Here is a 25,066-nt window from a genome sequence, read left to right as displayed (position 1 = left end):
GGTCCTTCCTGTCCACGGCATCACCATTTATATCAACTCTGACTATATGAGTTACGCCAACATTTAGTTACTCTTTGTGATGAATAAGGTATCCTAGAATTACATTTTTAAAAGTGAATTAGCAGCCATTTGCTCTGTTGAACCTTGCTCTCTCCTGCTGTCTTGTCCTTTCTAACCTCAGCTGTGGTGGTTGCCTCTCCTATCCTGTCTTCCTCACCCTCTGCTTCACCTCTCCTGTCTAACTTCCTCCCCCTGTGCTACCCTTCCCTTCTTTGGCCCTTCTCTGCCCTCTCCATTCTTGCCGCTGTGCTGTACTCATATAGGTTCAAATAGTCTCCAAAAAGCTGGACTTCAGCCACGTCACCTCACGCTTGGGCTCCAAGGACAATATGAAGCATGTTCCTGGTGGAGGGAATGTAAGTACTGTCTGGGCCACAAACTCTGCTCAGAAGCTCCAGTCAGAAAGTCAACAACTCGACTCAAACCAGAACAAAGATGACAAATTAGACTTTAATCTCCTAACCAAATGTAATTAAGTTCCTTTGCTCACTTTTCTAAGTCAGGTGGTGGTTCCTTGAATAATCATTGTAAGGGATCCAGGTTCTTAAGAATTTCATCACCAGATGAGGTCCCTTCTGCTTTCAAAAAATCCAAAGCAGGACTCCAAGTTTCAAGTTAATTCAGAAAACCAGTGGGTGACGTCACTGAGGCTCAAAGCACACCCTATGGCACAAGCGACCCCCACCCCGAATGACCCTGCTTCACCTTCCCCATGCTTCCTTAAACTTCCCCTCTGTCGCCCTGTTCTGCCACTAACTCTGATTGGCTGTGACTGTTTTTTTTTGTATGTGTCATTGTGTCACATTCACCCAGGTGTTTTAGGCAGCACTGGATGTGCTGGATGTACTGGTCCTATCATGGGATGCTTTTCTGGCCCTGCTTTCAAATACAGTAACTTCTAAGACCGAAGCTTTAATGCATTCATTTTGATTAATTACATAGATTTTAACATGTTAAAAAATTTTATTGGTTTTTTTTGTTGTTGTTGTTTGTTTGTTTTAATAAAAGTTCTGGCCAGAACCGTTGTATCCGTGCGTTTTTGGTACACTCAGAAATCTGATGCACAAGCACCATTTGCAGAGGACAGTGATAGACGATGAAGTTGCTTCTCGTGACCCACTGGGGGTTCATTTCTGCTTCAAAAGATCCATCTGATTGAGCCCTGTTGTGTTCAGGTTGTGCTAAAAGGAGTTAGCTCATCAATGAAGCTATTCAAGCTTAAAATATCGCATTTCCAAACATGTAGCAGCAGCACAGACGTCCCCAGCGCTAATGTCAGCAACCACAGTCCACATTTCTAAAGAAGCTCCATTAATGATCGGGAGTTCCTGGAACACTGGAAAGATGAATGGATAGAGTATAACTTTTTGTAGCTTTTTAAATGAAGCTCTCATTTTTATAATGTTTTCTCAAGCTTGAAAAACTGACTCTTTCTAGTTTTCCTTCCTGAGATGAAGTAAACCTGGCAAAGGACCCTAACGTCAGTCTGTGCTTTCAGACTAAAAACTGAACTAAAAAAAATCTTTTTATCGACTTCAACAGGTGCAGATACTCAACAAGAAGGTGGACGTAAGTAAGGTGACTTCAAAATGCGGATCCAAGGACAACATCAAGCACAAGCCTGGTGAGCCAAGACTTGCTCTGATGCTGTTGTGTTAGTTAACTTTATAAATAGCATTTCCTCTTTTGAGCATATACGTCTTAAACCTGTGAAGTCATTTAAAATACCAAACCTTTACTTATTTCCCTAAAGAAGCTTTAATTGGCCAGTGAATGATAGAAACAATGGATAAAGAATAAATGTGTCATTTTAAAACATAACTGAAGGGAATTTTAGACCTTGTATGGGAATTTTGGGCTTTTTAATTACTTTTATGAGCTAAAATTGAGATAAGGTTTTAAGGCTTTGAATACATTTAAAGTCTGCAGAATCCTCCATGTAGAATTATTTGGCATGAAAGGTCAGTACCATGTTTGAAGTGAACAAAACACTGCATATGAACACCTACAGCTCATGGCATGGCCAGGCATAGTGGTGAAAAGTTAATAATTTGGGCTCGTTTTACAGACACAGGACCAATATCTTTTGCAGTAATTTTGACAAGCCATTAGCTCCTTTGTATACCAAGCTAGTCTAGAGTTAAATATTAGAGACTATTTGTTTGAAAACTGAAGCTTTGTTGAAATTAAGTCATTAACAGGACAATGACGCCAAGAGGGTTGGTGAAATGGCCTAGTTAAACTTAGTTATTCTCTTGTTTTTGTGATGTATTAATAATACCAGGTATAAATTCATGAGACCCTGGTGAAGTTGTTTGCTTCGCATGTTCTCTTGATGTTTGATTATCAGTCTGATTGTTATTGTGCACTGCAGGTGGAGGCGTCATGAAGCTCGAGTCCCACAAAGTGAACATTAGGGAAAAGGCTCAGCCCAAAGTGGGGTCAGTGGACAATGTGAGCCATTCACCTGGAGGAGGGAATGTCAAGGTGAGGCGAGCATGAAGAGTCGGCCTGTAGGGCAGAAACTGCTGTTTCTACGCTGCTGATATCTGAACAAAGCTAAGAGCTAAGTGTCTTCATTCCCTGCATGTCTGCAGGTAAATACTAACCAGTGGGGCACATGGTTATTCCTGTTGAATTTACGTTGAATTTACGCCTTTACCCAGTTTCATGAGATCAAAAACGAGTCATACAGTTAAATCAACCAATTTTAATAAAATTTTGTATGAAGTGCAGTCTAAATCTCTTAAAAACAAAAATTTAGGTATTCATTTTATTCTGGTTTCAGCTGTAACCAACGGGTACCCACTCAAAGCATCCTCAAAGTGTTTCCAAAATATTTGTATCTTACACATTAACTTTTCTCTTTTGTTTTTTTTTCTCTCTCGTTGTAGATGTAAGAGCAGACTTCTAGGGTGTTGTCTTGTATTATTTCTATCCTTCTTTTTCTCCTGCACTCTTATTTCCTTCTTTCCCTTTAGACATTTTCTTTCTTTTCCTTTCTCTTTCTTTTCCATCTCCATATCTATTACATTTGAAATAAATCCAAAGCAATTTCTAATAAACTCTTGCACACTTGTGAAAGTAAATCTGTTAGGTCTCACCTCAGCACTGAGACAAAATAGCGCTATAAAAATGAACTGAATTTAATTAAAATTTTAATGGAATTGAATTCAAGCTACAAAAGGCACTTGGATCACTGCTGAAACTGCTGGCAGAGCATCCATGTGGTCTCATAGATGTAACTCTTTGTGCTTGGTAGACTTGGTTCTAATGGTTGCTTCAGTTTGAAGTCAATGAGGGAAGAGTTAAAACATTCCAAATGTTCAAAGCTGTGTGGGTTCAAGGTTCATACTCAGTATTTCACACCAGCTTTTCCAGTTTCCTATTCTTTTGATGCTAAAATCTTAGCTCTTTTGGCTTTGTGTGATTCCATCTCTTACCACCAGCCTGAAGTATTTACCTTCACAGGAAAACTTGTCTGACTGGGATTTTCTTGCCAGGTTGTTCCATCCCCACCAACTGACATACCTATCTGTGTGTTTCTAGGCTGAGGGACCGGAGGAGACAGAGGGAAATGCAACTCCCATGACTAGCAGCCTGGCTCCGGCCCTGGACCCCAAGATGGGGCCGACAGGGACCCCCAATGCCCAGGAGAATGGGCTGAAGGACGGGGCTCCCAGTGATGGTGAGGGTGTCCGAGAGCCCCAGGCTCTGGACTCTCTAATGCCAGAGACAAGTAAGTTTCTATATGCGCTCCAAGTTTCCACTTTAGGTTTGATGACCTCATTGGAAACTCAGATGGAGGAGACTGACAGAAGAAGTCAAAGATGCTCACAAATGTTCTTTTGCCAGGATCTATCCCCAAGACCAGGGGTTCCCAGAGCTGAGGGTCAGATGAGAGCTGCTCTTATTGGTACAGCTCTCAGTTGAACTAATTTTACTTTAAGGACAGTCCACAGCATTTCAGGAGGATTGAGACTGAGGACATTCCAGGAGGCTAATGTTAACCTGCTAGACCTTACAAAAGTAGTTTAATGTGTACTGGGTAACAATTTTCCCACTCTTTCCATTTTGCAAACTGATGATTGGTCCTCCATTGTCATGATTCCACCAATTGTGAAGCGCCAAAACAGACCCACACCATGATGACACTCAAACTGTGCTTTGCAGTTGGTAGTGTTCATAGGTTTGAAAGCCTTATGTTGACTCCGTCATGGTGTTAAAGCTCCCACATACTCAGGCATACTGTGCGTATTCTGTGAGCCGCACGCTTTGTCCGTTTACGGTTAAGAATTCATAGTCAAGCATACCGATTTCCCACATTTCTCATGACAAATTTCTTTTATATATCTAATTCGAAAGAAGCTAGCTGACATAGCTCAGGCGTCTTCTGGATCTGCCGGGGAGATGGAAGTCTGGACGTATGAAGGTCTCCCTCAATCAGGTTCCAGATAAGTGGATAACAAGTAGCACAAGATGGTGCTGACTCAACATCAACCTCTCGGTGCAGCATACAAAACAGTTGAATGTGAACCCAGTTACCTCTGAGCAGTTTACTTTGAGGCACCAACTATGGAAAAACTGACCTTTGCGCGGACATTGAGTTCGCCTCGATTACGTCGGGGTGAAGTTTGCCAGAGTATGTGGGAGCATTTATCATACAGTATCATCTCTGCGTATGCTGTGCCTGAATGCATCTGTATTTTTCATGAATTCAGTCCATCTGATTATATTTTGACTTTTTATCTTACAGGCATCTAATTCTGCTATCCCTCTGCCCTCCTCATTTCAACTACCCCCTATAACGTCACCGCCTCTCCCTCCCCTCTTTTCCTCACTGTAAATATGTTTTTTTTTCCTTCTCCTTGCCTCACTTTTACTCCCCCTCAACCCCCCGTTCCCTTCCCCCTAACCCTTCTGCTGCAGATTGAGTCTATCAAGCTCAACTTCCGCGAGAATGCTCGCTCTCGCACGGACCACAGCGCTGACATCACCATCTGGCCAGCCCCCCCAGGACTATGGCAACAGTTCCCGCCCACATGGTTCCTCGTTCTCCCCGCATGGTCAACCAAAGCCACCACCCAGATTCTTGCCTATCGAGTCTCAACTCCCCCTTTCCCCCCTCCTTACTGCACCTACAGGTGGAGGTCCGGGGGGACAGCAGCGGCGTCTCCGTGAAGGGATCCCAACTTTTTCAACCCCATTTAATCTCATGTCCATTATTGGAAAATTAGAATCATCGTGCAGTAGTGCTTCTTTCACATCGTCATGCGTCATTGCCTTCATCATCACCGCCACTTTCATGTATTTACCTGAAGTAACTTTAGACTCTGACTGGTCCTGACCGGTACTTTATGTGAAGGAAAATTCCAGGACGGCAATGATCTCTCTGAGTCTGGCATCTTGGAATCGCTGGCTTTCACGTGGAAACCCGGTGGTGGGACCTTCTAGAAAAACCACCATCATTCCCCCCTGCACACCCACCAGGTGGCAGCAGCAGTCTCTTCAGTAGTGACCAGAACAATTCGGCTCTCCTATTGGATTCCCATTTTTTTCCTTGTGATTTAAGGAGCCGTTTTTTCCCCTCTGTAGCCACATATGCTCTACTTCTGTAACGTTGTAGTAATTCAGTATCCATTTCATCATGGCTTCCTCTTTCTTGATCATCATGCAACCATATGCAAGCGGACTTAACAAAAAAGAAGGCTTTGAATCATTTTAGCCAATTTAACTCTTTATTCTCTGTGTTTGTGATGAGGTGTTTGATTGAAAAGATTATATATAGAAATGAGCATCTGTGTTCTGTTTGGATCCTCTTTATTTCCTTCTTTCCATCAAGTTCCTTGACAATAGAACTAGGTTGTATTTATTATATCAATGCTATTCATAGAAAAGCAATACCACATGTGTTTTATTTCCTTTTCATCAAGTAGTGCTCAGAAAATCTATGAAACACGCACATGTTCTTGCAAACTAAGACACACAGTGTGAAGGAGATGAAGAATGTCGTAGAACGTTGAGGAAAAGGTTGATAGATGAAATACAAAAGGAATTTCAGAGTCGAGGTTAAATATCAGATACGTGGTCAGTGTTGTGACTGAAGAGGTTTTAAATAATATAATGTAGGACGTTTGCTGAAGCCAAGAAGCTTTCACTGAGTCCAGAGGGAGATGAGGGCGATACAGTTCAGATTGCTTCTGAAACAAAAGGAACCAAGTGTCTCATATGTGCCTCCAGTTTGTCTTACCTTAACAAAAAAAGAACCCCAGTAGATAAGAGTGATGCAGTTTCACGCCTAAAACAGCTTAGAGAGAGAGAGAGAGAGAGAGAATATGGTGGCAGATGAAGAGTTGTTCTGTTCTGAGCAGTCTGGTTCTGGTGTTGCCCTGGTTGACTGTTCTATTTTTAGGTTTTTCTGTGCAGGTCAGGTTAGTGTGGTTTTGGGAATTCGCTCAAGATTCAGTTAAATTTAGAAATCATCTACAGTACTGTGTGTTCAGTGCTCTTCTTGTTGGTGTACTGCCATTGGGATATGGTCTTACTTTATTCTCTTCTCTTGTAGCAACCTGTTGCCTCCTGATGCCTTTCTGATGCATGGCTAGAAAGTAGAAACTCAACCCCAAACTCAAAGCTCATGGATTTTACTCCAGGTGTTGTGTTTGTGCTTGCATAATTTTAAAAATAGAAATTAACAGGAAGTTCTTGTGATGGTTTGGTTTTGAGATTTAATTATGCTGCTCCAACATTGTACATACTGATTACGCGACTTAACTATTGTTGAAAATCTTTTAGCCAAATGATATTTTGGTAGGTTATCAGTGGTCATTTGATTTGTAAAATATGTTTATCAATACTTTTAATATTTTGCTTTGATATATCCAGGATATTATAGGAAATATATATTATTCTCTTTAGCTAATACATACATATCACAATATGTAGTTATTACATGGAGCTTGTTAGCAAACAATGCTACATTAGCAATTTTTTCAACATGTTAAGCAAACAATTTTAAGCTTACCATTTTACTTATAGCCAGCTTTTCAAAAACTATTTGTCTTCTAATATTTCCGTATTTTACAGGCTTTACCATGGTAACCTGCTAGCTAACAGCTTCACCTGCCAGCTAGCGACACTTAGCTAATCTAATTTGAGCATGAGTTGACATTTTTTTGCTAGTACACTCTAAAAAATGTCATTGTCAAAATAATTTGGTTCTAAATGTGGTTACTAATTCATGAACTAGAAACCAAACTAGCACTGAGTTCATGAAATAGCACCAAAATGCAACATTTTAAAATGTTGAACCAGCTACTGAATATTTTTTCTGTTCAAGTAAAAGTGCTTTATTATTATAATAAAACTATGTTACTGATTGTTTTGGATTAAATTTAGAATGTAAATTGTCTATGTAATAGACTAAAGTGACATTTTGTTGAATATCAGTACCATACCTGGAGTCGGTTAAGGGCTCTGCATGGTCACACCGAACTGTCGAAATCAATTCTCAGTGTTGCCGCTGCCGCATGACAGAAATCTAGTCATTTTGTTCTCAGCTTTATGTCATCAGTCTCTTTTTGTCACAACCCCCTTGGCAAACTTTTCACTCCTCTCTTCGTGGAAAACTATCATGTGATTAGTCTTAACTTCGTAGTTGTGTTTACACGGAAAACAACGCTACTCAGCGGTTCGACCATTAAGGGCCCTTAACCCTCTTGTTTCTTGCTCCTTTTCATAAGCCCAAAACTAGTCAGCCATTTTTAGATCAGAGCAAATTTACCATCATAAGACTGTTTCAGTCTCAGAGATGCCACTGTAGTTTATGAAAACTCTGAGAAAGTCAAAGAATGCTTGAACCTCTTGCAAAAGCAAATCCTCGCTTGAAAAATATTTTACATGTTACTGACTGCGTATAATCTCACTTAAAAGTAACAGATCAAGTTCATTTTACTAAGTAGTGTAAAACTAAAGGCAGGTACTCACTGGTACTTAAATTCTAGTTTTATTCTTCTTTTTCACATAGATGTGGGCTCTGGATATCTAATATTCAGAAAAATTCAATTGTCACTGCAATTATTAAATTGCAGTGATAATTGAATTTGAGTTTATTAAAACTCAAATTTATTAAAGACAAATTTAGTTACACCTGCGTAATCCTTTAAAAGAGAATATGTTGTTCAAAATATTTGACAAACCTGCCCTTATCTCTTATCTCTAAACCTGGTAAAAAGTGCATCTCTTTAATCTCTGTGCGACTTCACATGCTTATTTTGGATTAGCTTTTCAGATCCTGAAGTCAAGATAACATCATTCTGTTGTCACAAAGCTTTAATGATCCATCACAAGAGGTATTGTCAAGAATTCAAAGTCACACTTCAGAATCTTTATGTAAAGGAATTTTTTTTATCAAGTTGATATGTTGCTGTTGCTTTGATGAAACTAAACTGCACCTTAATGCTTTTAATCATATATCAAAGAGGATTAATTGTGATGTAGTGGTAATTCCACTTTTTATGAATAGTAACTCGAACATGAATGAGCTTTCGCTTGGTAACAGTAACCTGTTTGTCAGTTTTACCTGATTTCTTCATATCGTTCCCATTATAGTTCCTGTAAGTCTAGTAATAAATTGTACACATTCTGACACACATAAGCAATAGCTTGTAATTTCATACGGAAAAAGTTGTTGTTGCTAAAGGCGTAGCTTTGATCTCACGGCTATTTTCTATCTGAGCTCTTCCACGTGCCTGTCCGTAACTAAAACCCAGCTTTGCTTCTAGCCACAAGTTTCTATTCGCCTCTACTTCTGAGATTGTTCATAGATGCACTGTTATTCGCCCTGAAAACTACGAACAAACAACGTACAGCGGCAGTTATCGGTCCGTAGGCGGGAACCTTGCTTTAATTTCCACGTAGCTTTGCTGGTTTTTATGGGAGGAAGCGTTTTTATCATGACTGTTATGGCTGTTATTCTGAATACTTGTGACAACATGGTAAGCTTTGGCCTGTTTTTTGTTTTGTTTTATTTTTCGAAAGGGGGCCACTGAAGTGAAAGAATGTCTGTCGAGATAAATTGTGCTAAAGACGCAACACTTTTGTACATGTATTTATCGTTGTGTTCCTGTAGCCTCGTGGCGGTTTCGCTCTCATGGTTGAAGGGGCTCGAGGTGTGAGGGTTTTTTTTTGTTTGTTTGTTTTTTTTTGCTGCAGTTTTACAGTTAGCATTGGAGAAGATACCTGTCAACACAAATCTGTATTTGATTTCATTTGAAGTGCTGTAACGGCTTTATACATAAATACTGAAGTGGTATTATAGAACTTAATTAATTACAATATTTTTAACATATTTTCTTGTACTTGTGTGTGCTGCCACAAGAAGCCCAGTCTTAAGAGATGAAAATAATGGAGAGAATAACTTGAAAAGTAAGAATGCAGCGACCCTGCTGGTTTAAGGATAAAGTTAAATGGAACTGGAATTAAAAATTGATGTACATGAGGCTGACAAGTTAAGGGAGACGATACTGGCTAAGAATGGCACTTACAGAACAGCAGCCTGTCTGAGAGAGAGCCTAACACACAGTTAGAGCTAGACAACTCACTGTAGCACCTGAAACCTTTCCGAGGAGCGTCGTGGAGCTTCAAATAAACATTTAACACTAGCTAATGAATAACTGCTATACCTGCAGAGCATGCTGAAAACCAACAATGGCTTGTGTTAGGTAGACTTTCTCTCATTTACAGAACTTCCTCGATTTTTTTTTTGTTTGTTTGTTTTTTGTGTGGGATTATGTTTTTCTCAATATTTTGAGTTTTAGTTTTGGTTTTGAAAAAAAAAAGTGTTTATTGTGATTACTTGTTAATTAGTGATGTGATTATTAAGCATAAAATAAATTGGACTAAATTTCATATTTGTGTTAAATTGTATTCTTTGCAGTTGTGGCTCAAACATGCACAGTGACCAGTTTTTGCTAATGACTACAAAAAAAAAACTTTTAGTTGGAAAAATTCTTGACAAAAAGCCTTTTTCACTATATCTTAGCCCTGACACAATTGATCATCTAACTTCATATGAGCACATGTAAAGTTGGGAAAGAGTCCTGCTGAGTCCTAGCACTAGGACAATCTTCTCCTGCCTGCAGATTTCTGTAGCTGCCAGTGCAGAGCTTGCGCAACATCAATAGCAGGTGAGTGTGGGTGCATCTGAATGCACAGTTAGCTGCATCTCTGATAAGTGCTCAAGTATCTCCCAGGGGAAAATATTGAAATTTTAGACCTGCTGTCAGGAAACTTATTAGATCTGAACCCCACTAAGAATCAGGATGACTTCACGTAACAGGAAGAGGAATGCTGTTTCCCTCTTTCCGTTTTAACTTTTTTCCACTACTTCCCTTCCATTCTTTCCCTCACCACATTGTTTGGTGTGTTTTTGCATTACTTCTGTTAGACGCTAGGGGGCAAGCATGTTTTAACTGATATATAAGAAGGAAGAAGACACTCCCATATACTCCCATGTATTACCGCCAGTAGGCGGCGGTAATACATACCTAACGTCAAGGGGGAAAAATCAAGAAGAAGACGACGGTTACCGGGGTAACGTTAACATCGCTCGAGCTACTGAATGTTAGCTTCAGTTAGAATGGTGTAGCTTTTCTGCTTTCATTTAACGGGTTCTACATTATTTTTTGACCACACTGCAACAGTCGGAGACCGGAGCAGCTTCAGTAACCAAAGGAAATCATCAAAGGAAACTAATTAAAGGTTCGGAACTGAGATACATTTTCCGAGGCTAAAGGTAAACTGGTAATGTTAAGCAGTAGTTTGAGGCTGAACTAAAAGTCATTTTGACATGAATATTCGCAGGATTAGAAAAATGTTTAGATTACAGGAGCAAAGAGCTTCAAGACAAGCGAGGACGTTAAAAGGATAACTGCTCCTCTGGTCTAAAAACGTAACTGTAATATCGATGTGACTGTTCGCTTGTTATCAGTTATCCATCCCTTTGTTTCAGGCATCATGGCGAGCCAGAGACCACCTTCCGGCATTGCGAGGCCGATGAGTCGGAGTGGATCTGCGGTTTCTGGTGCCGGGAGACCCCCGACAGCAGTGCGACCTCCTCCCACCGCTATACGTGTACCAACCGGGGTAAAAGCTCCGCGGCATCCCGGAGTCTTAGTTCTCATTGCTTAACAGCAAGTCAGACATGACGACTAAACTTTCACACTTCTACAGTGCAATACAAACCTTCAGTAAGCCCGAACCACCGAGGGAACATGTTGAATAACTAACATAAAGACTCAGATTCCTGTGTGACGATATGAATTTTTTTGTCATTAGTTTAAGAAAAAGCAATACTCTTCATCAGTTAAATAAAGGCTTGAATGTATGTATATAATATGAGTTCTAAAAATATATCGAATTCATGACCTGCTGTACTTGTATAAAAATAAGAAAATGCCAAACAGGAAAGATACCAATGCTGTCCTTACAGGACAACTGCTGCTACACATCAGTGGGTTTTTAATCAAAGAGTCATTCCTTTAGGGATGTTTTCCAGATGGTTCCAACTACCAGTGGGCACCCAGGTATGAGAGGGGCCATCCCTTCTCCTGGAGTCCTGTCAGCAACCATTAAAGTGGCTGACAGGCCCGTCACCCAGCAGGGCCTCAGTGGGATGAAGACAGGAATGAAAGGTATAGTTAAAGTGCCACCAGGCTTGTCTTTGTCTCTAAATAAACTGCTGTTTGTGGACGGGTTCCTTTTTTATGACCAAAAGTAACAAAGTCACCAAGACGTTACCTCTCTCTCCCTCTTTCTCTCTTTTCTGTCACTTTCCAACTTTGTCCCTCCTGGCTTCCCTTTCTGAAGGGCCTCAGAGACAGATTCTGGATAAATCCTACTACCTGGGTCTCCTCAGGTAACATGATAGCCAGCAGATTGTGGCCACATTTACCAACACAATCATTTCTTCTAATAAGCTGTTAAAGTGTGAATTTTTACTTTTAGTTTATGTAGGGAACAATATTGTTAGGAAAATAAAATGAAGCAAATTCACATGTAAAAGAAAAAAGAAAAAAAAAACTTGTGTGTTAGCTAAAGCAGCATTACATCTCATCCCTTCAACCTTTTCACATTTTCTAACATTACAACCACTGTCTTCATTTAATTTCACTGGTATCTCATTCAGTAGGCAAACAAAAATATTAATATCCTTATAGATTTAAAATTATCTTTTAACTCCACCAAGTGTATCCGATCACCCATCTTTAAAATGTCCGACCTGCCGATTCCAATTTTGGCTGATACCATTTTTATTTATTTTTTGTTTGTTTGTTTTTTTGTGATCTGAAAAGTTGCTTAGTTTAGTGACAGTCATTCAGACCTGGTGGGTCTGTCAGTCAGCTCTCTCTCTCTCTCAGCAGAGCAAAAAGAGACAAAATATGGAGAATATGAAGGGGTGTGAATAATTTTGCAAGGCACTGTGCTGTGTTACTGCAGAATATTTCAGAAATCTTTCCATATTTCAACTTTTAGGCGACACTATGACGTGAAAGTGAATGTTTCTCTTGTTTTCACCATTAGGAGTAAAATCAACGAGCTGACCACAGAGACCAGCAAACTGCACAAAGAGATAGAGAACTTCAACCAGGAGAACTCCGTCTATGTTTCCTATGAGAAAAGGTCTGTGATGGATTTATCCACTATTATAAAGATGCAATCAGCGAGTTTGAGATCAAATCCATTCGTATTATAAACCTTTTTCTGTTTGTGTGTGTTGCAGGGCAGAGAGTCTGGCTGCAGAGATTAAGGACCTGCAGGGCCAGCTTGCTGACTACAACATGGTAAACAGGAAGCACCTGTCTGCTGTCACCAAGACTGTAGCGTCAGTCTTGGTGATGATCTGGGAGTTTTTTTTTTTATTATTATTCTTATTTACATCAAATCTGTTTTCAGCTGGTGGACAAGCTAAACACCAACACAGAGATGGAGGAGATGATCAATGACTACAACAGGGTGAGCATGACCTGGTATTGGTTAGAAAAGTTGCCCGAGGACACATTCAGCATTGTTCCTCATTGCTTCCCGTTTTACTTTGTGTTTTCCCAGCTGAAAGCGCAGAACGACATTGAGGCACGAAGCATCGACAGCATCTTCACAGAGAGAAGAGAGTATGGATCATTCAGCTCATTTCACTATGTTTAAGCAGGCAGCGGTGTAACACAGGAACTGACTGAGGTCCTTCAAGGCAATGGCTTGCCAACAAAATATCACAGTAACCACGCAGGTTCATATTCACCATATCAAAATAGGGAAACCTAAACTTTTTCATCAAATATTCAGAATCAGGTCAGCATAAAATTGTTGGGCACACTTGAAGGAACAAAAGGCACATCCAAGCCTGTTTTTCATTTCCATCTTTTAACTTTTGTCTTTGATAGTGACAGCTGAAATCTGTCCTTAATGGAGTCAATTTGTGCCTGAATTTTGTCCCTGAATCAGAGTTTTATACTAAAACTCTGAACATAATATTACTCCTGGTAGTTAGATGATTTAATGAATTGCAGGAGTGGACAATCCATAGCACTGTTTAAATCATCTCAAGCCACTTTCAAGACATACAGGTCAAATTCAGATCACATCACATAGAAATATATATAAAAAATAAACATAATTCATGCAATTCCAATTATATACACACATTCATATTTGGATACATGAAGTCTTATTCAGTCATAACTAATAGAATACAGATTAAGATTAAGAAAACCCATCTGATTTCTTCAAAGCAAATGTGCTGACGGTGGGTAGGAAATAGTTTTAATGCATAAAATAAATGTTTTATGAATTAAAGTCATTATACACAAGTCTTACATTTTGTCATGGCAGTGCTACTTAATTTCATATATGTAGTTTTTATTTTTGTTACTGGAGGCAATTGAGGCTACCACTAACTATCTGCTAATATACCCTTGCTACCAAGCACTAGCATTTCAGTGTCAGTCATATATAAGTGCAAATTTATAATCACTTGGATGGATGATGTTAGTTTTTGCCATTGGCTCACTTCTGTTGCTAACTCACATGTGTGTCAATGCATTTTGTGCCAAAGAAATGTTGAAGCTTGGCACTCAGGGGGTTAAGGCTGTAGAGAGCCATAAGCAGTGTGAGAAGCACAAAGCTGCTCCCAAGAACCACAAACAAACCTCAGAAATTTCATCATTTTTGCTACATTTGATTGTAATGCACCAGGATCCCCCAAGCATCTGCGATATTTCTAGTTCTTTTGGTCTTAAATATTATTCAATGTTGCATTAAAAAGGTCTTAAAAAGTCTTTAATTTGATTTGCCAAAACCTGCAGATACCCTGTTCTTAACATGATTACACTGCTCATTTAATCAGACACGATGACACGGAGAAGGATCAGTTAACCTCAAACACTAATTCTTCACAGTACATAGAAGCTAAACAACAAACTTAGTTTACATAAGCTAGTTCTTTAGTTTATTAAACAACTACATTTACAGATCTAAAATTTATAGATTCAGTCTAATTTGATACCAGCCCCTCAATGAGATTCTGTTCCTCATTGTATCTCTTCCTCTGAATCCTCCGTCCTCTTGATGTATGGATCCTCAAAATATCCATCCTCCTCGTCTTGTTCCTGTATCCGATGACTCAGTTCCTCAAAAGTGAACGTCTGCTGGCTCTCGCACCCTCCTGTCTCAGTTGGCATGGTGTCCTGGCCCTCTTCTTCATCGTCTTCAACCAGTCTCCGATGTCTGTAGTTGTGGAAGCTTTTGTACCAGGAAGGTCCTTTGATGGCAGTGAGGATGAGTATACAGGTGGTCAGGCCCAAGGCGGCAATGCAGGCTGTGAACTTCCATGTGTGTCCAGATAAAGGTTTCTGACCTGGTTGCAGAGTGGAGATAAAGAAAATAAAACTGTCAGTTTACCTAGTTGTTTTTTAGAGACTTAGGAAATGTTGTGATCCAACTAAGGTAGGGTTCCGGATCAATATGACTGTTAGGAACTTTTGGGTGCCATGTCAAAGGGAAGAATGACTTGCATAGAAGAACAGTGCATCATAGAGTATGTCTTACGTTTGCTGACAGTACAATTATGACTTGTTGAAGTGGTTGTTGGCGTATTGTTGATTTCTTTAAATTGTTGAGAGGTGACTGGTGGTGTTGGAGATTTATGGTCCGTATGCACAATGACTGGTGATGATGTAGAACAAAGATTTATAGAATCCAGGAGATTTCTTCCTTTCTGCTCTGCTGGAGATGCACAGGTGACGTTTGGGCCCCCTAAAGACCAAGACATGGATAGAGTCATGCATGTTTTACTTAGATTTCTCAGCATCAGCTACTGAGAGGCTCTGTGTGTTTTTACAACGGAAGCTTGGTACCAAAAGAGATATTTGCTTCTTTCATCCTTCCAATGGTGTCAAGCAGAGAACAGGAACAGTTCCAGGGGTTTTCTTGTAGATTCAGGATCTGATGAGAACACCCATGTTAAGGTTGGTAGATGCCAGGAAACACTTTATCAAATTTGAATCAGTTTAGCTTACTTAAGATAAACAATTCAAGTTGTTGCCATCCATTAACATCAGTGGAAAGCAGTAATTGGACTGACACCTTGGGAAGGTGTATACCTCTAGTGCCTGAGTCTTCCATTATAATGTGACAGTCACTAATGTTGGTAATGTCTGTTACACACTTCTGTAACCATCTGTGGCCAAGAATCATATTTATCACCAAAACCTGCCTGCATGTGGAATAAATCCCAAACACATGAGGCCATTCTTTCAGAATTCTTGAGGATATTTAGTAAATCTGGACAGGTTAGGCAGCTTGCTGACTACAACATGGTAAACAGGAAGTACCTGGCTGCTGTCACCAAGACTGTAGCGTCAGTCTTGGTGATGGGAAGGTGTATACCTCTAGTGCAAAGCTTACCTTTAGACTTTTTAAGTTGATGAATGTCTTGTCACAGAGATCCGTCAACTTGTTGTTGGAAAGGTCCAGCTTTTCTAGAACATCCAGTCTAGAGAAAGCCTCAGGATCCAGACTGGAAACCAAGAATCATCAATTGATTGGAATTTGTTGTAGAACTGGACATCATACCCACTGCATTTAGCTTTCTTAGTTACCTGCTGATGTTGTTTCTGCTTAGAGATAGGACTCTCAGGTGTGATAGCCCAGAGAAGAATTTGGCTGGCACAGTAGTGACAAGGTTCTCACCTAAATACAGTTCAACTAGCGTTGTATAAGTAGCCAGGGCTTGTTGGTCCGTCTCATTCAAAGTGATCTGGTTGCCTTTGATCACCAGAATGGAAACATTTGACTTGTCATTTGGAGGGATGACTTGTAGAAGCTTATTTGTCATTCTTTTGACCAGCTGAAGGATGGACAATAATTAGAGAACCATAATCAGGAGAAAATGAAACATTGACATCAAATATGTTGGAGACCTGTCTATACTGGAACATTTTTTTTTCTAAAACATGAACGATTTTAACAGTGTGCGCCCCGCATCAACACGGAATCTACTTTTTTCTTTTAAACAGGTTCCAGAGTGAAAACTTTGTCCTCGTGTAGCACCTGTTTTGTGAAAACACCAACTTATTAGCCGACCTCTAACCCGACCTATATCGCCTAATTCGAGATACGTGTCAGTCTCAACTTTGTCATCACTCCACTTGGCGCTTTGTTGTTCGCCATTCTTGTTTTCTTGTAGCGTTTACCGCTGACCTTGTGTGGAGGCCATATGTGCATGCTTGTTCCATTCTCCTCTGGCGCGTTTTGATGGCTGTGTATGTGGCGACTGTTCCTGTATGGATGAAAATGTTTGTGGAAACACTCCTGTGTGGATGCGAGTGTTTTTGAAACGACAACCTGTTTTAGAAAAAGCGTTCCCATACATACAGGGCCTAAAACTTTTCATACCGGTGCATCGTTTGCTTCTCCGAATTCAGCCACTGCAGAAAGGCACAGAAGGAGAAGAAGCTGCCAACATCCGTCCATTGTTTTACTCTGGAGAGAATAAAAACCAAGATTCATAGAGGAAATCATACTTTACTGAAGTAGAAAATAATTATGCAGTCATTCTAATGGAGAAAGACAAAATATTCACCAAACAAATCTAGCTACAGAAAACTAAATATTTACTCATAAATATTTAATCACCCAGGAAGCCATTACCTAGTACTTGTTGGAACACCTTTGTTGTCGAGCTCGGCAGCAGAATGTTTCTTGCAGGGCTTTGCAGTCTCCTAAAGTGGGATTTTGGTCCTCATATGAGTACAGAAAGTCATTTTTACTAGCTTAAAGCTTCATCATCAGATTTCTCTTCTTTAACTGCTCCTCTGTTGCCTTGGCGCAATGCTAAGGATTCTGCTTTCCGTATAGCATAGAAACTAAATCCAAAAATGCTGAATCCACAAAACGCATCTGTGCAACAACGGCCTGGACTTGTGGCTAATAGTGTCTTACACAAGGATATGACAGGCTCATAAAGATCAGCTGACACACAGGACCAGAAGTTGCTTGGAAATGAACATTAATGCAACACAGAAAAGCTGATATAAGCTGTTTATTTAACCGAACACACACTCTGAGAGTCTTTAGCTGTACTAGTACATACTTAAAAAGACACTTACCTGGGTTTCAGCATGCACACATTCAAACTCCTTCACCTGTTGTCCATAAGCAGCCAGCACACCCAGTGACCCTTGCTCCCTGTGTAACTTAGATTGTGCTACACTCTGTTCCTGCTAGCGAATCAATCAAGTCAGTCCTCCTAACTGGACTTCCTCATTGGTTTACTTCCTCAGTTGAGGCTGAACATGCGCTGAGGAGAGATTGTAGTTATATTGGGAATCCTCAAGGATTATTGATATGGAATCGATCAGAAATGTACGGCTTCCTGACCACAATTTGATAATGATACTAATGTGGTTCACCAGCCCAAGTAGCTAATTCAGAGACGCCTTAAAAAAAGAACTAAACATAGGCTGAAAAACTAAAAAAGTTTTCAAAAATAGAAGCCGACTATTCATCTCTTATTCATCGTTTGCTTTGAATTTAATTTAACCTCAAATATCCAGTGGTCAGTACTTTTTTTCCACTCATAAGCACACATTTATTAAACCTGGCTAAATAAAACAAGAGTTTCTGAAGAAAGATTGAGCCATCTCCTGTTTTAGTTTCGGAGAAAACATGCAAAACCACTTTCAAGAAATCAGACCGCTTTCTTTGTTTCAGTGATTCTGTTTTGATTTGTTCTTGTAAAAATATTAAAAATTCTGAGGTTTTCCATACTGACACATCAGATTCTACAGCCATCCCCACTCTTTATCCAGTATCTCCTGTAGCACCAGTTATCTCTGTATGATTTCATCTGCCTGATATTGTTATGGAGACCTTTGGCCAACTCCTCTTTTGGAATCCCACCACAATATTTCCCTTTATTATCTGTAACTTCTAGAACTAAATTCTCTATGTCTGATCTGCATCGCTGATGTCCTCCTTTAACTTTGTCATGCCTAAATAATTCCAGAGATATCCCTGATGGTGATATGTTCTTGTTTGACCTGCAGGAGAGAAGAAGTCATCCGGGCGATCGAGGAGGAGATCAGAAGGGAGAGGCAGGTGGCTGAGGAAGTTGTCCAGGCAATGCCTTCAGCAAAGCGGGACAAATATTTCTCCATGACAACAGCCAATGAAGAACTGCTGCAGGTATGTCTATAAAAAAAAACAAAACAATAAAAACTCCCCAGAAATGATCTATGATTACCTTGCCTCTATGTTTTTGGTTTCTTTTGCAGGAGCTTGCGGTGCTGCAGGAGGAGCTGGACGTTCTGGTAACCAGGAAGGAAGACTATGAAGCGGTGAGTTTGGGCCAAAAGAACGCAGCACTGAATCAGGTCCAGGTCCATCATGTATCTTCCCTCTGTAGGAGCTGTCCCACTCACAGATAAAACAGGAAATGGTTCGACTTCACGAGACACTGGCATCGCTGGAGGGGAAACGCAACGCAATGGAGGACGAGCACAAGAGCCTGGGCTCCCCCCAGGAGGAGAGGGAGAAGCTGCTGAAGCAGGTGGAGCCTCTTTGGGACGATACGTTTAGGGTTACAGGGCGAGTTCTGGTTTGGTCTCATCTGACCAAACCAGAACTCTTTTCTACTGCTGAAGCAAATCAGTGATCTTTCTTCTCTGTTGCTTCGTTCCCATTAACCTTAAAATTACACAATTTGGCATTTGGAAAATAAATTTGCTCAATGGAAACACTGCAGCTTCGAAAAAACTAATCTGTCGATATGGAGATTTTGCTTTTTTGAACGAGGTGGTTTTTCTGCTGTATCAAAATTATTCCTGTATTTTGCAAAACTGCAATGGAAACACTTTTTTCGCATCACTTCCACTTCCTGTCATGTGGTCAATAACAGGATGTTACTACTGGCGGAAAAGACGAAAACAAGAGGAAGTGAATGGAGGATGACAGCTCGCCATTTTTTTATTGTTTATTCATGTGGACTTATTTAATGGAAACACTAACTGTGAAATTGTGTTTCAACTTTAGTGGAATATCAACAAAGTTTTATGCACATTTACAAAGAGAACGTAGCTTGTGAGAAGATATGCTTCTAAAACCTGCAGCTTTTGTTCCAAACTCAAAGCAGTCTGCTAAAACCTTTTATCCAGAAACAACAAACACACAGGAAACATGGAGAGAGCAGAATATTAACAATATGCTGACATCATCCTCACTGCTTGGGGAAACGTTCAAACTGGTCTGGCTTGAAAATGAGAGAAACATTTCGCATTGCCAGGGATTAAAATGGACATCTACAAGAGGAAACAGCACCTCCTGCAGGCCAAATAGGGAGTACATCAACAAATGTTGAAAAATATATGCATTTGTTAAATTAAAAATATGATTTTGATATTAAATTGACCAATCATTTGAAAAATGTGTAAGTAGACTGATTTTGTTGAATCCAAACTAGTTTGATTAATCTTTGTCTGTTGTTTTCTTCTTTTCAGGTGAAGGAGGACAACCAGGAAATAGCCAGCATGGAGAGACAGTGTGTATTCACACTTTGTTAATTTAAAAGCTTAGAGCCAGCTTGATATAATCGTGTGTGTGTGTGTGTGGGGGTGTGTGTGTGTGTGTGTGTGTGTGTGTGTGTGTGTGTGTGTTTGTGTTTGTCTCAGGCTTACTGAGATCAGAGACAGGAGGAGACAAATTTCAGAGGACATCCGGAACCTGGACCAGGACTCAGAGGCAGCTCAGGGTAATGCTGGTGCATGATGCTCTAAGCTCGTTGTGTGTCTTGGACCATTCTTATTGTTTTTTTTATTTTTTTTTATTAAATGTATAAATGGAAATGATTAGTCTTTTTTTCTGTCATCAGGCGAGTGCCAACAGAAGTACAAGGAGCTGAAGAGGAAGGAGGAGGAAATAGACAGTGAGTTCCAGTCAGAGAGAGAAAGACAGACGGTGACAAATCCATCATGATCGACATGTGGCCTTTTTTAGCATTTTTATAACAACTGATGGCAACACTGTGCTATAAAATTATACTATAGACATATAGTATAATGTGTCTATAATTCTGTTAGTATAATTCTATTTTATACTATAGAACTATACTAAAGTATAATTCTATAGTATAAAATTATACTGTAGATATAATACTGTCCCTTTAAAAGCTACATCTTGTTGATTGTTTTATAAAAGCTTTTAAAGGGTAAAACATGAAGGGGTGAATACTTTTTCCAGACACTGTGTTCCAATCGATGACTGTTTCAGGGTTCCTGGACTCGTTTGAGGAGTCCAGAGCCGAGGAGCAGGAGAAACTGACCAGGAGCCAGGAGGGCATTGTCTCTCTGCTGGAGCACTGCAGCAGGGTGAGAGAGAGACAGATGATGATGATGATGATGATGAGGCCTGATGAGGAGGAGGATGATTTAAACTGGAGATGTGCTCTGTGTGTCCAGAACATGTTGCGGCTGCGCCACGTCGACACGGTGACCGCCAGCGAGCTGAAGAACATGCAGGAAGTGCTGGTCAGCAAGGAGACGGAGGTGGTCCAATCAGAGAGCACCGCCAGAGGCCTGACCACAGGTCCTTAACTCAGACGCTCCCAAACCCAGAGGAAAGTAAAATATTTTATCTGCTGACCTGGCGCTGTCCCCCTGCAGAGTCCCGCCGGCTGCAGCAGGACCTGGAGAAGGTTCAGCAGCTGGAGGGGAAGATCAGCGCCGAGCTCAGCACCCTGAAGGAGCAGGTCAGCACCATGGAGACGGAGCTGCTCACCTACAGAGACCTGGACGCCCTGAGGCGGAGCGCTGATGACAAGAGGAAGGTAGGACCCGCCTCTCCTGGGACACAGCAGCACCTCCTCACCAAACACTGAGCGCCTGCTTTGTTCTGCTGCTTCAGAGGCTCCAGGAGGAGCGGCTGACCCTGAGTCAGCGCAGAGACTCCTTCCTCCAGCTGCTGGAGGAGATGAGCCTGAAACATGAAGCCCTCAAGACCAAGCTGCAGGAGAACGAGACGCACGCTCAGGTTAGAGCGGCAACACGTCCAACCGAACGCTCTCAGCACATTTGTTTCTTTCAGGAACTCAGCGGTGTGTGTTTGTGTGTGTGTGTCTTTGGTGTCTCAGCTGACCAACCTGGAGAGGAAATGGCAGCACTTGGAGCAGAACAACTTTGTGATGAAAGAGTGTATCCTTCACAGATCGCACCAAACAGTTCAAGTTAAAATGCTGTTTCCACTAATGACTTAATAGCAAAATGTTAGCATTTTTGCTAGCTTTGAAAATATTTGGCACTTAGCCTCCCCTAAATGTATTTTTTAAACGACTGACTTATTAGTCTATACAGCAGCATATTAGTAATTGATTACAATTTATTAATTAATCATATAAAAATGTCACATTATGCAGATTTTTCATTTAGCCTCTTTTTTTTGAACATATAGTCTACTCTAGTTAAATAATTTAACAATTTTTTCAATCATCAATTCATCATGATTAATCTTTCAGTTCTGCTTGGTTGTTTTATAAACTTTCAGCTGAATAAAGTTTGACATCTCTGAAGTTTTCTTTGACTGTCACAAATTCAAGTAGTTAGATGTTTATAAAATGCATGAATTATATTAACATTAAATTGGTGCCCAAGAGTTGGAGTCTTTCAAGGATAGCTATAATTAATGGTAGCATTAGCATTAGCTTCCGTTAAATACCATTGCTAATGCTATTGGTAGCATTAGCAAAACTTGGTATTTCAGCACAACTAACTTTTTATCTGTGTTCACTACTGAATACCAAGCACCTTCATGTCTCTTCAAATACACTTCAAAATATGTATAAAAGTAAAAATTAGCAGTATGAACTATAATTGTGGCCATTTGAGATTATTTCTAAGGAATCTTAGAAATAAAGGAATCAGGAATCACAACAATTTAATTATGGGAAGTAGGAATGTTGCCTTACTGAACTTTCTTTAACTTTTCTTTCAGTCATTGCTTCCAAAACTCAGGAGAGCGACTACGAGTCAGTTGCTAAGGTCGTCTACCAGCAGGTGGCAGACTACAACAAGAGCCTCATAGAGGCGTTACAGAACAACAGGAACTGACCTATATTCTCATTAACTTTGTGTTCAGTATCAGGTTAGCAATACAGTTAAAGTGGAAACTTCTAGTTAAGGTTAGCTTTCTGGGATCATTTAAATTGTTAATGTCACTTCTGATTGGTCAGATTCTTTTCCCAAATCAGTAGAAGCTTCATTTGTCAATAAAGCCAGACTCGTGTTATGCATTGGACTAAGATGATGTGATGCTTGACAGAATATTTTCTAGAAATTTGAGTTGTTTTCTGAAAGTTGATTTCTGGTGAATTTTGAATAGAAATGTAAACTTGTTTATATCAATCAAAACACAGCCACTGTTGCAACAATAAAGTCAAAGTAACTCAGAACAATTTCCTTTTTTTTGTTGCATTTATTGCTTATAATTAAAGAAAAAGAAAAGATCAACAATTTGCATAAAATCCAAATTCCACTCTAGAAATATATTTTTGACCTTTCCAAAGTACAGTAAACAGAACGGCTGAGGGTGGCAGCAGAGGGACAGTACGGCGTTGCTCAAACGGGCCGTTTAGAGCGACGCGTCCTCAGTATGTACACCGGACTTCCTTCTTGATCCACACCGGCAGTCTGAGCGCTTCTGATCTGGAGCTCAACACGACCTTCAGATGGGAGGAAGGACGTTTGATCTGAATTGCTGGAGACAGATCAGCAGCAGATGGGGGACGAGTTTCTGGATCGGAGAGCAGTTTTCCACCACTGGAATCTCCCAGCAGTCACATTCAGGAATAACAGGCGTGAATGCATAGATCAGTTGCAGTGACAGTAGGCTGACAAATACACACACACACGCACACACAAATAAAAAAAATCAAATAAAAGCAGCACGTTGACGAAGCCCTGAAAACAAGGTGGCTGTAGGACTGAACACTTCCTGAGCCCTGACCTGTCCAGGTTTAGAATCACTACGCCGAACAACGAACACAAGCAGGAAAAGGTTTGAATCGACACTCATGAAGAAATTTCTCACAGCTCTGTAGCTCTTATTAGCCACTTAGTTTAAAGTCAAACACATGACAAATTGAGGTTTTTTTTTAAAATGGGAAAGCTAAGTTAATTCTAGAGATGCACCAATCTATGACAGATTTCCCAAGCTAGGAAATAAAAACAGGAGCAGCAGCTCATCATAACAAGAAACATTCACGTCTTAAATGATGTCAGATATGAGAAGCTCATCTAATCGAGATGTGAAACTGTAAACATAAATTTTTCTCTTTTTTAAAGGAGATATGATTTTTTAAGGATAAATCCCCACTATGGGATGAAGCTACATGTTTCATGTAATAAGATGTTATACGAATGTTGTTTTAAATTAGGTTTGACCAAAAACATTTAAACAAAATCAAACTCGATTGTAACTCTTGCTTTCAACCACGTCTGGACTGAAGTAAATCTCTATAAGGAGAAATTCATTTAAACGACATTGAACTCCACTATTGAGAAATTTACTAGTTTCAACAGACACAACTTTTGTATTTCAAACGGCTACTGTGCATTTTATGTAGTTATAAAAAGTCATTTTAGTGAGATATAATCCTTAATGTCCAATTAAGAAATTAAAGTTTTAACAACAAATTTTCCCTTTGGGAGAAGTTCATTTTGTTCTTCCCATCAGTCAGTCTTCTTGGTGCATCTCCAGTAATCTGCTTCCACTTTGGGGCTCCACGCTCTAACACTGCCTAACACTTTCAAAAAAATAAGAATAAAAACATTAAAAGATGCCACTGCTTCAAATCAAAGAGGGCTTTGAAGAACTTTCAAGTTTATCAACAAATATGTAATCAAGTGTCAGTTAACAAGACCAGTATGCATATGAAAATAATAATAATAATAATAATAAAGTACAAGAAGTTAAGATTAGATTCCATCCTGGGACTAAAGAGTCTGGTGTTCCCTCTCAGTGTGCTAGTTTGATCAGAAGGCTTCATCCTCTTCTTCATATTATAAGTATTTAAAAAACAAACCCCCCCCCCAAAAAAAACAACACATGCCTCGCCCAGCATGTGGGCGTTTCATCAGGAGGCGAGTTCTCCGTTCTGTCGGTACATTCAGCTCCTCGGATCGCGCGGCTGCTTCTCGTCTTCCAGTGAAGTCGTCATGCTGAGGATTCTGACAGAAATCTTGTCCAGAGGTAAAACGTCTGTAATAAACTGCCACTGATCTCACAGATGAAACACCTGCCAGGGTTTGACACGGAAAAGTTCTGTCGGATTTCCAATTTTTATCTCTACCTGACACCTCCAGCCTTAAACGTTATAAACATAATGTCGGGCAGCAGGTTTCATTTTGTTTGATTTAAAACAGATGTCTCCTATCTAAAATATTAACTATATATATATTTAAAA

The 25,066-nt window shown here is 40.0% G+C and overlaps 3 protein-coding genes across 21 annotated transcripts in view; 2 read left to right on the top strand and 1 right to left on the bottom strand.

Moving 5' to 3' along the window:
- The window catches only part of LOC103143935 (microtubule-associated protein 4), a 105,278-nt gene extending 95,309 nt beyond the window's left edge, over nt 1–9,969 (top strand). For 8 of the 12 annotated variants that reach the window (XM_016675641.1, XM_016675640.1, XM_016675638.1 and 5 more), the window contains 5 exons: nt 324–416; nt 1,603–1,684; nt 2,435–2,547; nt 3,610–3,799; nt 4,817–4,972. In XM_016675641.1, the coding sequence (XP_016531127.1) occupies nt 324–416; nt 1,603–1,684; nt 2,435–2,547; nt 3,610–3,799; nt 4,817–4,824 (486 nt within the window). In that variant the 3' untranslated portion in view covers nt 4,825–4,972. The other 4 variants (XM_007560651.2, XM_016675642.1, XM_016675639.1 and 1 more) reach the window with 2 other exon arrangements.
- A 690-nt stretch (nt 9,970–10,659) lies between these two features.
- ift74 (intraflagellar transport 74) lies at nt 10,660–22,803 on the top strand. 4 transcript variants are annotated; one of them, XM_007560648.2, is made up of 20 exons: nt 10,660–10,821; nt 11,072–11,205; nt 11,618–11,753; nt 11,929–11,977; nt 12,643–12,741; nt 12,842–12,902; nt 13,015–13,074; nt 13,168–13,229; nt 18,663–18,801; nt 18,891–18,953; nt 19,022–19,165; nt 20,112–20,152; nt 20,283–20,362; nt 20,483–20,536; nt 20,881–20,978; nt 21,069–21,195; nt 21,273–21,436; nt 21,514–21,639; nt 21,740–21,800; nt 22,597–22,803. In XM_007560648.2, exons 2-20 carry the CDS (start codon nt 11,077–11,079, stop codon nt 22,710–22,712), a joined length of 1,809 nt encoding a protein of 602 aa, XP_007560710.1. In that variant the 5' UTR covers nt 10,660–10,821; nt 11,072–11,076; the 3' UTR covers nt 22,713–22,803. The 4 variants fall into 4 exon arrangements, with proteins under 4 accessions (XP_007560710.1, XP_016531132.1, XP_007560709.1 ...); XM_016675646.1 differs by having other exon boundaries at nt 10,660–10,848; XM_007560647.2 differs by having other exon boundaries at nt 10,660–10,855.
- On the bottom strand, nt 13,236–18,340 carry LOC103143933 (leucine-rich repeat-containing protein 19). 5 transcript variants are annotated; one of them, XM_007560646.2, is made up of 8 exons: nt 17,724–18,340; nt 17,266–17,336; nt 17,011–17,097; nt 16,215–16,462; nt 16,021–16,132; nt 15,471–15,558; nt 15,163–15,369; nt 13,236–14,971 (listed from the first exon to the last, which is right to left on the bottom strand). In XM_007560646.2, exons 3-8 carry the CDS (start codon nt 17,086–17,088, stop codon nt 14,646–14,648), a joined length of 1,059 nt encoding a protein of 352 aa, XP_007560708.1. In that variant the 5' UTR covers nt 17,089–17,097; nt 17,266–17,336; nt 17,724–18,340; the 3' UTR covers nt 13,236–14,645. The 5 variants fall into 5 exon arrangements, with proteins under 5 accessions (XP_007560708.1, XP_016531135.1, XP_016531134.1 ...); XM_016675649.1 differs by having other exon boundaries at nt 17,266–18,340; XM_016675648.1 differs by having other exon boundaries at nt 17,011–17,336.
- Nucleotides 22,804–25,066: the final 2,263 nt, after the last annotated feature.

This window comes from Poecilia formosa, unplaced genomic scaffold (genome assembly GCF_000485575.1).
Source record: "Poecilia formosa unplaced genomic scaffold, Poecilia_formosa-5.1.2 Scaffold118, whole genome shotgun sequence".
Lineage (NCBI taxonomy): Eukaryota > Metazoa > Chordata > Actinopteri > Cyprinodontiformes > Poeciliidae > Poecilia > Poecilia formosa.
The sequence above is the reverse complement of the archived record's forward strand: the minus strand, read 5'-3'. Positions and strand labels throughout refer to the sequence as shown.

Excerpts from the sequence above, each read along its gene's own strand:
- ift74 (XM_007560648.2), top strand. The coding sequence starts at position 11,077 with ATGGCGAGCCAGAGACCACCTTCCGGCATTGCGAGGCCGATGAGTCGG. Across the intron at positions 11,754-11,928 it reads GATGAAGACAGGAATGAAAG|GGCCTCAGAGACAGATTCTG; the intron begins GTATAGTTAAAG and ends CCCTTTCTGAAG. Across the intron at positions 21,801-22,596 it reads CAACTTTGTGATGAAAGAGT|TCATTGCTTCCAAAACTCAG; the intron begins GTATCCTTCACA and ends CTTTTCTTTCAG.
- LOC103143933 (XM_016675651.1), bottom strand. The coding sequence starts at position 16,983 with ATGGGAACGCTTTTTCTAAAACAGGTTGTCGTTTCAAAAACACTCGCA. Across the intron at positions 16,133-16,214 it reads AGCAGAAACAACATCAGCAG|TCTGGATCCTGAGGCTTTCT; the intron begins GTAACTAAGAAA and ends CTTGGTTTCCAG. Across the intron at positions 15,559-16,020 it reads TCAACTTAAAAAGTCTAAAG|ATCCTGAATCTACAAGAAAA; the intron begins GTAAGCTTTGCA and ends TGTTCTCATCAG.